Source organism: Aquarana catesbeiana, linkage group LG05 (genome assembly GCF_042186555.1).
Source record: "Aquarana catesbeiana isolate 2022-GZ linkage group LG05, ASM4218655v1, whole genome shotgun sequence".
In the NCBI taxonomy this organism is placed as follows: Eukaryota; Metazoa; Chordata; class Amphibia; order Anura; family Ranidae; genus Aquarana; species Aquarana catesbeiana.
In genome coordinates, this window is record NC_133328.1 from 508,361,783 (window position 1) to 508,379,054 (window position 17,272).

Here is a 17,272-nt window from a genome sequence, read left to right on the forward strand (position 1 = left end):
GATAAATGACATGAGAAAGGGACATCACAGATAGTCTGGTATTGAGCAGCACTTGCTGTATCATGGAAGAACTATATATTGAGTGTAACTTGTAAAATAAGAATTTATAAAAGGGTATAAACTAATTAATATAAAGAACCATTTTAGAAACATAAAAAGAAGTAGAATTGATAGGAACATTTTGGTTCCAATTAAAAAAGTAGATGCATTTTGCTAAAATAATTTTATGATGTTCTTATAGTTATCACACTTATTTTTATATTATTATAAATATATATTCATATTTGCATACTATATAAACATTTTATTTTTATATAGACTTTATTTATTAATATTTGAACATATCAAACATTGGACAAGATTAAGTATAACTGAGCTGCACACCAAAGCACTATGAACCGCATACAGCATACAAATTACGAGTGAAAACAAAAATATCATCTGATAACATTTCATTACCACGTGTTAATTGATAGCATTTACAATAGTTATAAAAAGAACATAAGTTTACCTTTATATTGGTTTAACAGAGGAATTGTATCTTATTTATTTTCAATATTTATACTGTGATTATACTGTATGAATATATTTCATCTGTATTTTACATATATGTACCAATCTCTTATATTACATTAGGCTTTACCATGACCCTATTTGCACCACTGGACCTTAAAGGTAGATGAACTTTGGTACCTTGAAATGACTAGCTGAAAGAACTGAAAAGAACTGAAACCAGCAGCACCCTGTAAAAGTTTCTGGTGGACAATGTGGTAAATCTTTATTCTTGCAGAACTATGACTACCACTTCTATCCAAAACTTCCAGCTATGTAAAATAAATTGCCCCTCTTTGCATGCTTTGGTTCCTCACACTGACCCCTACATAGCACTGATGTAATGTTGACAAGAGAAACCACAATGTACAGCATGACGCTTTCAGATGTTTTGGATAGTGGAATCCATAATGCGTGCTGTAGGTCCTCCCATTGACCCCTACTGACTGTGCCCTGTAATGACATAGGAGTTAGCAGGAGGAACCACAGCATGCATACATGGACATGCTGGCCAACAAAACCAGAAGTGTTACATACAGCAGTAGTTGTAGCTCTGCAACAAAGCATAGACTGGTCTCACCATCCCCTGGAAAAGGTAGGTATTTAGCTCTCTTTACTGCATGCTGCTGGTCTGGAGTTTTTCAGCTAATACCAAAGTTACTTCAGGCCCCAGTTCTCCCAAAATATGCAGCATTTTCACAATCAAAAATGCTAGCTCTACTTTGCTAGCCCTGCTACAGCACAAAACATTGAACGATTTGTAAATAACTTTAAATGTTTTTTTGCTTATGAAAGAATAAAGTTTGATATACCCACTCTGTGGGTGATGATGACTTTTCTTAACATGTGCACCTAGGCACAGGTCAGTCATGCATGACCATATTTCTAAGTCCAAGTTCAATTGACCTTTGGTGCACTGAATTATCCATGACTATGCATCCATTACATATCTAAAAGCAGTTCATTGCCTAAAAATATTACTACAGTTGGTTACACAGCAGATGTTATCTGCGTTAGTCCTAGTTCATGAGTAGTACCACTTCCTTGTGGTGTGTAGGAAGTCATTTCCACTGCTAGTCATACTGGCTTGCTAGTCCGGTCACCTTCTCTTGTGTAAGCTGGATCGTGTACTGTGTTTCCAACTTTGCTGTTTCCTTGGCGATCCAACCGAAGTTTTGATGGAAAGCAGAAGTCTTTAAAACACCTTTTAAAATTTTCATCCAGGAATGCATACAAGATTGGATTTAAACTGCTGTTAGTATAACCCAATGCAATGCAAAAATAATAGATTGAGCTTACTGCTATACCCTGTGGGACATCCACAAGGGTTTCAACAAGCACAAAAATATGAATGGGGGTCCAGCATATAATAAACACTGCAACAACAACCAGCACCAATCTTGTTATGCGTCGGAGATTTCTGTCTTTTTCACGAGATCCAGATAAGAGACGCACACTTTTCAGCCGCAGGATCATTAAAGTGTAGCAAATCGTTATAATAAATACAGGAATGACGAATGCAAAGACAAAAACACAAATTTTCATTACTGTGTCCCAATACCAGTAGGGAGATGGAAATTGAAGGGCACATTCTGTGACACCTAAAGCAAAAAAAAGGAAAATTCATTATTTTTCAAAACAAAGAAAGTGTAGTTTATTAATTGATTAACATTGATAAGTTTGATTTTATGAGCAGCCTTTGGGAAGAGGATAAACTCAAGCTAACACAATATTTCCAGAAATTATACTTTTCCAAATCAAGTTTTTTTCTTACATTTGCATTATTTATAGTACACACTTGTCTGTTTTTCTTCCAGTTGTCTTCCTGTGTAAACTTTATAAATGTCCACAAATATATGTTTGCAACATTTTTTTTCTACAACGAAAACTTATCTTGTGTACTAGATACATGCTATTGTATTCATACTATATATCCTGGAAGTATAATCCTTTATCCAATTAACAGCACACATTATTTTATGTGCCACAACATGCTTTGTTCCACAGAAAATCAAAACACTGGCTCCCTGCAATAGAACACTGTGAACACCCACCCCACTGGTGGGCAGCAAATCTGTGTCTTCCAGTGCTTCAACCTTCCAGAGCTGTCGAATGCTTGTGACTCCCTCATCCAATTCCTATGACCAATCACAGAGATCAACACAATAGTACACAGTGAATGGCATGAATCAAAGCCATTCATTGTGTACAATTGTCATGTAATCTGTTGTGATTGGACACAGTGATCACAGGGTATTGGCAGTAAGCCGGTACAGTGATCTGTCATCCCCTGTGTCTGGTGGACACAGCAGGTGACAGGTCGTGCTGGAGCACAGCGCAATCCTGGGAGTACGTCATATGATATCTACCCAGGATAGTAGGGCTCCCACCTGTCTGTCATTTTACAATAGCCCAGAGTGGGAATCAATTAAGTCTCATTACATCAGTATAAAGTAAGGAACACAATACAAATTATGATGTGATTCATTGCTTTATTACTGGATTTTTATTAGTGTTGCTGCCAGTGTAACAGCTTGCAAAGCTCACAATGGCCATACAAATATAATTCTGCAAAAGAAAGGTAAGTGTTACCAATAATGTACAATGTCATTAATAATACAAATAATTAATCAATCAACCTTTTGTGGACACCAGAGGGCTAACTGCATTGTTTGGCTTAGCAGCCTCTTAAATACCTGCCATCAGCATTTAGTTTGGATAGCAGCTGTTGTGTACCATGCCAACTCTTTTGAATCTATAACAAGCTGTAGCAATGATTTAGACATTTCCCTTCTAAAATACAAGTGACCCAGATGGCGCACAAAGGATGATTAGGAATTCTTTCTTTCTTCTTATATTGTAAAGCTGTTCACTCCATTTCAGCTACTTTGAGCCGTCAATGCTATTTGAGACTAGGTGGTACTGTACTGCCTTCCTAGTCTAAGCATTGGAAGTGTGATCTCTGTAACTTACGAAGTTGCAGGGGGATAACATACAATCACAGCAGTGTTGGCAGACAGTTGTCTTGATCAGAATGACAACTTGAAGGTCATTGATAAGTTTAATTCAATACTAAAAACAGTGGGGGGGGGGGACATTTATTAAAACTGGAACAGCCAGAATCTGGAGCAGATCTGCATGACAACCAGTCAGCATCTATCTTCAGCTTGTTCAGTTAAGCTTTGAAAATGAAAGATAGATGCTGATTGGTTGTCATGCACAACTACTCCAAATTCTGACTGGTTCAGTTTTGAAAAATCCTCAGTGAGGTGTTGAACCAATTTCTTTTGTTGTTTGAGAGCTTTGGGGCAGTCAAATTCTCCATGGGAAATAGTAGCAGGTATCCTAATTTTCTGGAAGAGGAGAGTTGCTGGAGTGACCTGGAGTGACCTGGGTTTATGGACATCCCAGCAACTCTCTGGACAGTTACAGTTTGACCCTGGTTTCATGGACACTGAACCAATGGTCTAGCATTAATTATCGCAAACACATCTGCAAGAAGGGTGGCTAAGATTTCTTGCCTGAACTGAGGTCAAGCAGTATATAATCCAAAATGTTTCTTGCAATGCCAGTCATGTGTTCCCAAGACCTCCCATATGTTTGGGATTAGGTTGGCTTCATTCGCATTTACATTTATTATTCAAAAAATTTCCACCCTTTCTGCCCCTGTAAACTTAATCCTGCAGTCAGGTCTCAGTAACCTTATTGGTCCTTGTATAGAGACAAATCTTTAGAAGGCACTAATTAACCAAGAAGAGCCCATTGATTCAATTACTTTTATGTATCATGTAAATGAACAGCACATCCCAATGTTTAACATTAGCAACTTGAGTCCTGCATGTAACTAGAAAAGGTTGGTTTGTTTCTTAATCTGTTGATAGGAAGATTTGCCACCCATTGTTGTTGGTGTATGCCTCACAATTTTTGACACTTGACACATTTGTGAAGAATGGAGCATATGCATCTTTATTCCGGGTGATCCAAAAACAGACAGGTTTCACTTTCACTTGCTTTACAAGATATGCATGTGAGATGCACAAACTGATTTGTATGACACAGTTCCAATAAACAGTCGCTGCAGTATAGTTGTTTTGTAAGGATATTATCCTTATGTTTAGATTAGCTTGCTGGCATATAGAGGCTTGTGCTATCCTTAAACTTTTGTATTTCCAAAGTCCAAATATAACATCTGGCAATTTTCCAGAGACATTAAAGATCTTATGATTGTTCTGCCCCCTCAGCCTATTTTTTTGCACAACAGTGAAGTTTTGCACAGGTATGGTACACTGTTGTGATCCTGCCATGAAAGTCCTTATTCAGCCATTTCCTGTTATAGGGTGACATAACTCTGTTCATATTTCTCAATGCTTTGTCACCCTATCACATGTAAGCAAGTGTAGTCAGCTAGTCGGCCACTAGGTAGCTCTGTCCCTAAATTGTGTGTGGTAACAATGAATAAAGTAATTGGGTGCCCTTTTAGACAAATCCTTTTGGTAGTGATGTAATGGGTGGAGTGAGGGCCTCTATATATACATATATACAGTATCTCACAAAAGTGAGTAAATATTTTATTATAACTTTTCATCTGACAACACTGAAGAAATGACACTTTGCTACAATGTAAAGTAGCGAGTGTACAGCTTGTATAACAGTGTCAATTTGCTGTCCCCTCAAAATAACTCAACACACAGCCATTAATGTATAAACCACTGGCAACAAAAGTGAGTACACCCCTAAGTGAAAATGTCCAAATTGGGAACAATTAGCCATTTTCCCTCCCCGGTGTCACGTGTCTTGCTAGTGTTACAAGGTCTCAGGTGCGAATGGGGAGCAGGTGTGTTAAATTTAGTGTTATCACTCTCACTATCTCATACTGGTCACTGGAAGTTCAACATGGCACCTTATGGCAAAGAACTCTCTGAGGATCTGAAAAAAAGACTTGTTGCTCTACATCAAGATGGCCTAGGCTATAGAAGATTGCTAAGACCCTGAAACCGACCTGCAGCACGGTGGCCAAGACCATATAGCAGTTTAAAAGGACAGGTTCCACTCAGAGCAGGCCATGTCCTTAGTCTTCTTGTCTTCAGCAAACTGCAGGCTTTTTTGTGCATCATCTTTAGAAGAGGCTTTCTTCTGGGATAACGGCCATGCAGACCAATTTGATGCAGTGTGCGGTGTATGGTCTGAGCACTGACAGACTGACCCCCCCACCCCTTCAACCTCTTCAGCAATGCTGGCAGCACTCATAAGTCTATTTCTCAAAGACAACCTCTGGATAGTGCGCTGAGCACGTGCACTCAACTTCTTTGGTCGACCATGGCGAGGCCTGTTCTGAGTGGAACCTGTCCTGTTAAACCACTGTATGGTCTTGGCCACCGTGCTGTAGCTCAGTTTCAGGGTCTTGGCACTCTTCCTATAGCCTAGGCCATCTTTACATAGAGCAACAATTCTTATTTTCAGATCCTTAGAGAGTTCTTTGCCATGAGGTTCCATGTTGAACTTCCAGTGACCAGTATGAGAGAGTGAGAGCGATAACACCAAGTTTAACACACCAGCTCCCCATTCAAACTTGAGACCTTGTAACATTTATGAGTCACATGACACCGGGGAGGGAAAATGGCTAATTGGGCCCAATTTGGACATTTTCACTTAGGGGTGCACTTTTGTTGCCAGCAGTTTAGACATTAATGGATGTGTGTTGACTTTTTTGAGGGGACAGCAAATGTACACTGTTATACGAGCTGTACACTCACTTTACATTGTAGCAAAGTGTAATTTCTTCAGTGTTGTCACATTAAAAGATATAATAAAATATTTACAAAAATGTGAGGGGTGTACTCACTTTTGTGAGACACTGTATATACATGATTCTGGACTTCCACCTGCAGAGGGTGCGCAAGTGCCACCGGCAGGTCACTTCTGCTGTGAAAATTTACAGCAGAAGTGTCCGATTGTCTGCTGCAATATTGCAGTCCCACTATCAATGATCGCTGATCGATGCCATTACTAGTATAAAAAAAAAATTCCATAAATATATCCCATAGTTTGTAGACACTATAACATAAGCATATCACATAACATTGTCGGTCTTTTTTTGTTTATAGTGCAAAAAATAAAAAAACATAGTGGTGATCAAATACCACCAAATGAATGTTCTATTTGTGGGAAAAAAATGACATACATTTTATTTGGGTACTGTGTTGCACGACCACGCAATTTTCAATTAGAGGTCAAGTGGTTAATGTATATACAAAACTCACTATAATCCAAAACATGGAAATGTAGAAGAGTCTTGGCAGAAAAAGGACCAATTGAATCTACCAAGATTAATTGACTTACTAACTTAGGGGGCAGAACATCACGCTATCTACTGAAAGTGCCTCAGCATTTAACAATGGCATTCCCATTAAATAGTTTTTTGGGTGGTGCCTAGCTCTTGAGGTGGAGTTTATCTCTGAAGTTAAGCCCCTAAAGGAGCATGCCAAAGGGCTCCCCAGGGGCACAGAAGAGGGTCTTCAGGTTATTACTGTGATGTCTGTCATCTTGTGGGTGTCTGCTGTTAGGTAAGACTAAAGTTCTACAAACAATTCTACCAATCTTCTAAATGTACAACACATGCAAAGGTAATCAGACATATTATCTGCAGCTACCATTTAGAATCCAACTGTAATTTTCATAGCTTATCATGTAAATTAATGGAAATTTCTGAGTGGTCATTTTATGTATTTATTCTCTTTTGCTTCATTTTTGCCTAAACACCATCAACAACATGGTTATCTTTCGTAGAAACATCTATACTTACATTTGTGATAACAGTTTTATCATTGATTTAAATGCATTAAATGGATGTGTGATTGTGAAAGGCAATCAATAACCTGCGCATTCCAGTAAAAAGCCCATACATCCTGTGACAGATCACACAACAGATACAGTCTATTGAATTTAGAAGACATTTTCTACTTGAGTATAATACAATGGTTGTCGTACAATAGAGTGATTATGCGTACTATATTCACCTTGGTCACTGCCACGACCAAGGACATATTTATAGTTAGACTATTTAATGAGTTTTCAAGGCTTGATCTTATGTTGGAAATAAAATAGCATAATTCCTGCAAAAGTAAGAAAGAGCTATTCAGTGTGAAGGACAGCAATCAGTTGAAAATGCTGGCTTGTAGCAAAATCCTCTAAGTAACCTGTTTACTTATTGAACTTGCTGAATAATGTCATCTTGAGGAGCATGAATTCAATTTGAGAAATTATCAGAAAGTTAATCAGTTCATATTTAGTGGAATTGCTGTGCAGCAATATTCTTGAAACAGTATGCTTTCTTTTAAATAACTAATGGACCTCTTCAATAAATTCTCAGAAATCCAGCTCACAACTCTGTGAGCCACTGTTAAATCCTGAATACAGTAAAAGCAATGAGTTGACTGTGTCTGCCTGTATTCGGTACATATTAATAGAATGAAGACTGTCTTACTTTGCCACGAATAGGCAAAGTGACAGAGTCTCAGTAAACTTCCCATTAACACTTATTGAATACCCCTGGACACAGAAGATTTTTGAAAGCTCACCCCCATCCATTTATACTCACCTCCACTACGTCCATTAGAGCACTGCATTCTGTGTCAAGATTACATGCCCTCTCTTAAGCAGTAGAAAATGGTATTTAATAAGGTCTCCTACAAAGCAACAGAACAGAAGGACAGTTTGGAGAGGGCGCGTCTATAAGTTGTTTGTGATGTGGGTTTCAAAAATGCTGGCCCTTTTTTTGGATGGTTAATCTGGCCCTGCCTTTGAGTCTTGCTACTGCATAGGAGATTCAGTTTGAGCCTGACTCTCAAAATATGTTAATGGTCTGATAAGGCTGTTAAGTAACTTTGCATTGTCACATAGACATATTAAAGGGACGGTGATTTTTCTGTTAACAATTCACATACTCCAAGTGGAGAACAGGGGAAACATTAGAGGTACCAAGTGTAGTTTAAAGTGGTTGTAAAGGCTCAAGGTTTTATAATGCAGGAAGGTAAAAAATCTCCTGTGTACAGCAGCCCCCACAGCTCCCCTATTGCTTACCTGAGTCGCATCTCAATCCAGCAATGTGCAGGAGAGAAGAAGCTCTTCCCGGTCTCTTCCTCCTCATTGGCTGAGACAGCATTACTGTCAATTACAGCCAGTGAGCCAATGAGGAGAGAGTGGGGGCATGGCCGAGCTCCATGTGTGAATATACACACAGAGCAATGGCTCAGGAGCAAGCCTGCTTGGGTGCCCCTATAGCAAGCAGCACTTGGGCAAGCAGCACTTGGGCACTCGGCAGGAGGGAGGGGCCAGAAGCGCCGGCAGGGGACCCAATTATAACAATATAACAATTATAACTATAACAATTGCACAGAGCAGGTAAGTATAACATGTTTGTTATTAAAAAAAATCTTCCTTTAAAATCACTTTAAGTCTGAATGTATGATTGACACTTTTCTTACTTTTTTCATCTAGGTATTGTTTAAAGGGTCTTCTATTTGTTTAGGTTCAATGTTTAAGGCTATTGGTATGCTAGTATTTCTATTAAAAGTAGCTAAAATGCATTTGTTAAAAAGTATCCATATGTTACCAATAAATTATATTTCTAATGCCCCGCACACACGATCGGATTTTCCGATGGAAAATGTCCGATCGGAGCGTGTTGTCGGAAATTCCGACTGTGTGTGGACTCCATCGGACATTTTCCATCGGATTTTCCGACACACAAAGTTGGAGAGCAGGAGATAAAATTTTCCGACAACAAAATCCGTTGTCGGAAATTCTGATCGTGTGTACACAAATCCGACGGACAAAGTGCCACGCATGCTCAGAATAAATAAAGAGATGAAAGCTATTGGCCACTGCCCCGTTTATAGTCCCGATGTACATGTTTTACGTCACCGCGTTTAGAACGATCGGATTTTCCGACAACTTTGTGCGACCGTGTGTATGCAAGACAAGTTTGAGCCAACATCCGTCGGAAAAAATCCTAGGATTTTGTTGTCGGAATGTCCGAACAAAGTCCGACCGTGTGTACGCCCTATTAGGGACGTATCACTGCCTTAAAACAAATATATAATATGGCTTGAGTAGGTTTGGATAAGCCAATTTAAAGTTTATGGTCTTTATAGCTGCATTAGTGCACACGCAACAACAAAGTTGAGTATATTCAATGATACTTTTTTTTTATTTGTACCATTAGTTAATTTTTGAGGATAACCTTTCAGTGGTCTACCCTCTACCTCTAGGTCCAAGCACTACCAATACACAGAGGTTTAGCAAAATGTACAGTAAATTTTGCTAAATCTCTGTGTATCAGTACTGTTTGGACCTCTAAGGAGGGGGACGACTCCTAAAAGTTTGTCCTGAAAAAAATACTGTTACTGCTAATTTAAAAAGTTTAATTGACAGTACTCGACTGTGGAGATGTACAGGCAAACAAGAAAATACACAACTCAAATAAAAATAAATATACTGCTTTACCTGCCAAAAGACTTGTAATATATTGGCAGCCATTTCTTTAATACACTCACCTCTGATTTATTACTCAGTGCTTAGAATGTAAGTGGAAGGGTGACATAGGAAGCCATAGAATTATACCAAGAGCTGAAATGCTACTATGTCATCTTTCTAACTGTGTTGTATGCAAGAACAACATAAATATATTTCAATATTTCCCAGACCACAATTCTGCTTACTAAAAGAGTATGTAAACCTAAAATCAAAATTGCATAGGTTGCTGTTCAGGCACTTTTACATTGTAATAGCCTATTTTTTGATGATTAATTCTGTGATTCCAGCTTTCTATTCTTGAGTTACAAATCTTATCTATTGCCTTACAATACAGAAGTGACATTGTCACCCTTCTGTGTACACCTCTGCTGTGAGACTACAGACTGTTGTAAGATTCTGCATTCTTGCATGCACTGCCCTCTAACAGATAATGTAATTTTCCCTGTGAATGATATCCATGTGTCTATGAACTTTTTCACTGCTGTAGGTCAGAAGGAGGAAGCACAGATGTAAGCCAACCCTTGCTTTCACCTGCAGCAGTAGAAAACTGCACATAGATATTAGGTTCTTAAAGTCTAAAAGCAAGTAGCTGCATTACTGGAAGTGACAAATAGCTGTACATTCTTGGAACCTTTTGCCATGGGCTAGACATAGGTTTGCATCAAAAATGGTATTCAATATATTTTTTTAAATATCTAACAACTGCGTCCTATACCTGAACTTCCTCTATACAATTTTCTAATGCTTGCATCTACGTCTAGTTTAAACCCCTTCCCACAATCTGTTTATTAATGTTCCCCAGCATGATACCCTCTGATGGAAGTATAGTAATAGGAATCCTCCCTCTCCTTGGCAGCTGACATTTTGTTCAGCTGCTGGCTCTGACCAATCAATATACGTTTAATGCGATTTTTTTAACCAAAAATATGTAGAAGAATATATATCAGCCTAAACTGATGAATACATTTGTTTTTTTATCTTTTTTTGGATATGTATTATAGCAAAAAGTAAAATAACATAGTTTTTTTCTTTTTCAAAATTGTTGCTCTTTGTTTATTTATAGCGCAAAAAATAAAAACTGCAGAGGTGATCAAATACCACCAAAAGAAAGCTCTATTTGTGGGGAAAAAAGACGTCAATTTTGTTTGTGTACCGCATCGCACAACTGCGCAATTGTCAGTTAAAGCGACACAATGCCATATAGCAAAAAATGGCCTGGTCATTAAGGGGGCAAATCCTTCCGGGGCTGAAGTGCTGAAGTGGTTAATCAAGCTAAATCGTATATTATTATGTTATATGTTATAACATAATAATTTATTATTTATCAATTTACTGTGAAATTACTGATATGAAGTTATAACTTTAAACTTTGGTAATTTGTCCATTAAGCCACCTGCTTGAGTACAGTTTTTGAAAATATAGTAAATTACCTTAAAAACAATATATAATAATTATTTGTATATTACTTACTTATGGTAATTAACCACTTGCCACCCAGGCAAATTCTGACACCTCTCTCTCACATGTACAAATCATAATTTTTTTGCTAGAAAATACTCAGAACACCCTAACATTATATATATTGTTTTATCAGACATCCTAGGGAATGAAATAGTGGTCATTGCAACTTTTTATGTCACACGGTATTTGCGCAGCAATATTTTAAACGTGTTTTTTTTTTTTTTTTTTTTAACTGTTTCATGAAAAAAAAAAAGTAAATAAATAAACTAAAGTTAGTACGATTTTTTTGTATAATGTGAAAGATGATGTTACGCAGAGTAAATAGATACCTAACATGTCACACTTTAAAATTGCACACACTTGTGGATTTGTGCCATACTTCAGTACTTAAAAATCTCCATAGATTGGGGGCAGGAGGCGGAGCCTAGCGGAGCAGACATGCATTGTTAGAGCTCCACACCGCTGAGGAGAGAAGAGAAGGACAAAGCGGAGCCTGCAGGCTCAAAAGGTATCCATTTGAACCTTTTTGCCCCAGGGAACAAACTGTGAAAGTTTGGGCAGGAAATATGGTACTGGGAGGAAACCGTGGCAGAAATAAAAATCACCTCACAAAGAGCTCACAGGCACTCACTGCAGCTGACGCAGCTCCAGTCACCTCACAATATACAGCACCAGGGCGCTCTCACAGACAGAAAATGTCACAGCAAGACTCTCCATTTGAGTCAGATACAGAACAAATCCTCTCACAAACTTCTCCACAAGCCTCCTCAGCATCCCCAGTAATATTATTACAATTTGAAAAGATGCTTCATAAGGCTTTAAAACAAACCTCAGACCAAATAACAAAAAGCCTAACCAAAGAAATAAGAGAGCTGGGAAACCGCACCGCAGCCTTAGAAATAAAAATGGATGAAATTGAAATTACAACCCAAGAAAATATAACAGAATTGGAACAATTAAAAAAAGAGAATTTAATACTTCAAACTAAGCTCGAAGATTACGAAAATAGAGCCAGACGTTCAAAGTTGCGCATAAGGGGAATACCTGAAACTGTGACAGACCTGCAATCTACTATTACTGCTCTATTACAAGAACTAAAGCCAGATATCCCTATTGAACGTTTAGAACTGGACAGAGTACACAGAGCCCTCACAGCCAAAAAGAAAGATGGACCCCCACGTGATATAATCACAAAATTTCATTATTACAGAACGAAAGAACAAATACTAATTGCTGCAAGAGAAAAAAAGGAACTTAATTTTCAAGGACACAATTATCAAATTTTTGCTGACCTATCCCAACTTACTATTACTAAAAGACGATCCATGAAACCCCAACTAATGGAACTGCAACGCCACAACATTATGTATCAATGGGGCTTCCCCTTTTCAGTCAGATTTAACTACCAAGGTACAATTTACAGAAGCAGATCAGCAGATGAACTACAACAAACCCTTTTAAAATTAAATCTGACAGAACCCACAAGCAGCAACACTCCCACACGCAGAAGAATGGCATCATCTTCACCTTCAGGCAGCACCCAGAAAATTTCAGAACAAAATGGGAATCATCATTCTCACAAAAGAGGCCGTTATGCCACATCATCCATGGACCAAGAAGATTCAATGGACTGACATCCTAATTCCTGATATCTCTTCATTTATTATACTAAGAGATGGTTCTCTATAAAAACCTATATTTATAACTGAATGTAACTGCATTCTGATAGTCACACACTGTGTGGGATCATGTTACATTCCAGTTATATTTCTTATTACTTCTGATTCATATAACCTTAGAATATATAAGTGAAATAAGGAAATTCTTGTTCGGTTATATATTACCAGGTAATAACAATAGATTTATTACTTTTTAGGACAAATATGTTCAATAATCCAGAAGTAATGGAAGCTTTTTCTTTCTTTTCTTAAAACAAATATATTATTACCTAACTAGTTCCTAGAATTATGTTTTTGTTTATTCTAATCTGAAGCAATACAACCTTAATTTTATGAGTTAACATATCTAAACAGTTACATATGAATAAAATATGTAATTGTTTACTCTAAAAGGGTTAAAATCCCAAAATAATTCAAACTATCTTCATCAATACCAAAGTTATTAACAGTACCTTTCTAACTGAATTATTTAGCCTAGGGCAAGACTAACCATATACAACCACCCTGGAATAAATAATTTCAACAAAAACTATATTCTGCACTCCAATTAATGAAACATCATTTTGATGTCTTTTGACATAGCACTTCTCTCCTGTAAGCGGAAGATCCGTGTACCCCCATTAGCCCTCCTCATTCTCCCAACCATATTATGTGGGAGTGTGACGAAGGCACTTATTCCCCTGAGAGAGATATTTATTCTCTTTCACGGGTAAATTGTGATTACTTGCAAAAAATAATTTATACAATGTATCATCTAATCTCATATGTTTTTTGTTTACTCTTTACTCCAGAATTCACTGGTTTCTTTTCCATCTATTCATCTCTTCAGTCCACACAGGTTGATCTGCGCAGTCAGCTCTGCATAACAAAAAGTAAGTCAAAACTATTTGATCTATTGCCATGGCACCACTGAATATACTTTCCCTGAATGTTCAGGGAATAAATGTCCCTCAAAAAAGGACCAAAGCCTTCCGTACTTTCCATAACAAGAAGGCTCACATAGTATGCCTCCAAGAAACACACTTCACCAAAGATTCTACTCCAAAATATATTTCTCCTTTTTATCAACAAATTTACACGGCTTCTGCCTGTACCAAGCAAAGGGGAACTCTAATTGCATTTCACCGATCCACACCATTCACCTTATCATCAGAAATTAAAGACCCAGAAGGTAGATACCTTATACTCATGGGTTATATAATGGATACAGCAATCACGGTGATTTCCTACTACGCTCCTAACAAACAACCTACACCATTCCTCTCACATATATTACAAGTGATTAATACACACAAAATAGGAACAGTGATAATGTGTGGGGATTCGAACCAGGTCCTCCTCCCATTTCTAGATAAATCACCTTTTACACCATCCAAAATAACCTCTAGATTACCTTTTTCTCAACTTCTTTCCAAATACAATCTGGTAGATTCGTGGAGAGAAAGTAACCCAATGAAAAAGAAATTCACTTATTTCTCGCACCCTCATCAAACCTTCACCAGAATAGATCATATTTTTCTAACAATAGGAATGATACCAGAAATTATTGCATCAGATATAATTCCGATTCCGTGGTCTGACCATAATGCAGTATACACTACTATAGCCTCAGCCATACCAAAAGCGCATGACCCAACGTGGTACTTACCGGACATAATGCTCAAACACCCACTACATCAGATGGCCATTGAACAAGCTTTAAAGGAATACATATCAATTAATAATACAACAGACACCTCCCCAATAACACTGTGGGAAGCTCATAAGCCTGTCTTGCGTGGTACAATACAAAGACAAATGGCACTATTTAAACGGGAACGCAAAAATCTAGCAAAAAAACTAGAACTCAATTTTAATGCAGCCTACATATCATTTCAAGATAATCCATCTCAGAGTACAAAATCTCATCTGGAAAAATCTAGATTGGAATACGATCTATTTCTCACTGAGTCAGTTGATAAATCCCTCAAACGCTCCAAACACAATTTCTACATGAATACAAACAAACCAGGTACATATTTGGCTCGGGCATTAAATTCAACTAACAAATCTTTCAAACCAATACGTTTGAAATTATCAAAAAATGTTCACACTTGTAATCCAGTTAAAATAGTCCATAAATTTCACTCACATCTCGCAACTTTATACAAGACAAACAATGAATTTAATCCTACAGAGGCTGAATCCTTCTTCTCAAAAATAACCTTACCTGAGTTATCTCAGAATCAAAAAAGCAGTTTGGATGAGCCTATAACTATAGATGAAGTTGCTAACGCCATAAAAGACCTAAAACTTAACAAAAGACCAGGCCCAGACGGCTACTCGGCTTTATACTATAAAACATTCTCAGAAATACTCTCTCCCATTCCCACTGAAACTTTTAACAAACTTCTAGATGGACATTCTTTTCGGCAAGAAACACTAATGGCAATTGTTTGTATGATCCCAAAACCCCTTTCTGATGATACTTCCTGTGTGAATTATCGGCCTATCTCTCTGTTAAACCTCGATATTAAATTATTAGCAAAAATAATAGCAAAACGCCTCAATAACATTATAGGAAAATTAATACATAGAGATCAAGTAGGCTTCATGCCAAATAGACAGGCAGGCGATAATATACGCAGGGCAGTGTTATTGGCACATATTGCTAAAAAACGGAAAATCCCTTTATGTTTTCTATCTCTCGATATTAAGAGGGCATTTGACACAGTATCCTGGCAATATATGCAATATTCATTACAAAAATGGGGTTTTGGACCCCACTTTTTAACATGGATCAAAGCATTATATAATAAACCCAAAGCCTATATAAAATATGCTGGATACAAATCTGAAGCCTTTAATATCGAAAGAAGTACCCGACAGGGTTGCCCATTATCTCCCTTATTATTTGCCCTTATACTCGAACCCATGGCCCAATACATCAGAACAAACCAAACTATAACTGGCATTGAAGTAGGAGGTATTACACACAAATTATGTATATTTGCAGACGATATATTACTTTTTCTATCATCACCACAGGTCTCTGGTCCTAACTTAATACCAGCTCTTGATGGATTTGGAGCCCTATCCGGCCTTATGATTAATCCTAAGAAATGCCTAGTGCTTAATATTTCACTCACAAACATGGAATTGATCCCGGCTAGGGCTGCACTCCCATTCACATGGGCAGAAAAATCAATCCCATATCTTGGAATTCATTTAACAGCATCTCATTCTGACTTATTCTCAACCAATTATCCTCCTGTATTAAGACAGATCACAAATCTAATAAAACAATGGTCGCAACTTCCTTTATCCTGGATAGGGAAGATTAATGCAATCAAAATGACTATTCTACCCAAATTGCTTTATCTATTCAGAGTCCTCCCTATTCCAATTCCTTCCTATTTTTTGAGAATAGTACAAAAAAGAGCAACTTCGTTTATATGGGGCTCTTCTAAACCACGTATACCTATACACACACTACATCTTCCCAAAAATAAAGGAGGCCTGGGATACCCTAATTTTACTAACTACTACAGAGCAGCACATTTGGCCAGTCTGTCCAAATACCATACAAAACAGGAAATCCCATTATGGGTATTTATAGAGGCTTCAGAAAATGACCCTCTATTAATATCAAATTTATTATGGCTTGATCCTAAAGACCGCTTTAAAATTCATAATCCCATAACTAAACACTTCTTATCTCTCTGGGATAAACTAAAAACCAAATATCAGTTACAATCTCCACACAATCCTCTCCTTTCTTTTATCAGAAATCCGGCCTTTTATCCGGCATGGATCTACCCAAATTCTTTTAAAGCTTGGACAACATCAGGCATTCAGACACTAAATGACTTCATAGCATCTAAATCATTCCTTTCATTCCCATCGCTTAGAGAAAAATATGATCTACCAAACTCTGAGATATTTAGATATCTCCAAATCAAAAATTTCTATACACCATTCCTAAAGGGGGATACACCATTATCCCAATTATCCATTTTTGAATCAATCTGTACAAAAGATCCATTTGCTAAAGGTACAATTTCATC

The 17,272-nt window shown here is 37.5% G+C and overlaps 1 protein-coding gene across 1 annotated transcript in view; it reads right to left on the bottom strand.

Annotated features, from left to right (window-relative positions):
* Positions 1 to 359: 359 nt before the first annotated feature.
* Positions 360 to 17,272, bottom strand: part of OPRK1 (opioid receptor kappa 1) — a 183,323-nt gene continuing 166,410 nt past the window's right edge. The window contains exon 4 of the mRNA XM_073631598.1: positions 360 to 2,153. Within this exon, the coding sequence (XP_073487699.1) occupies positions 1,630 to 2,153 (524 nt within the window). The 3' untranslated portion in view covers positions 360 to 1,629. The remainder of the gene's footprint in view (positions 2,154 to 17,272) is intronic.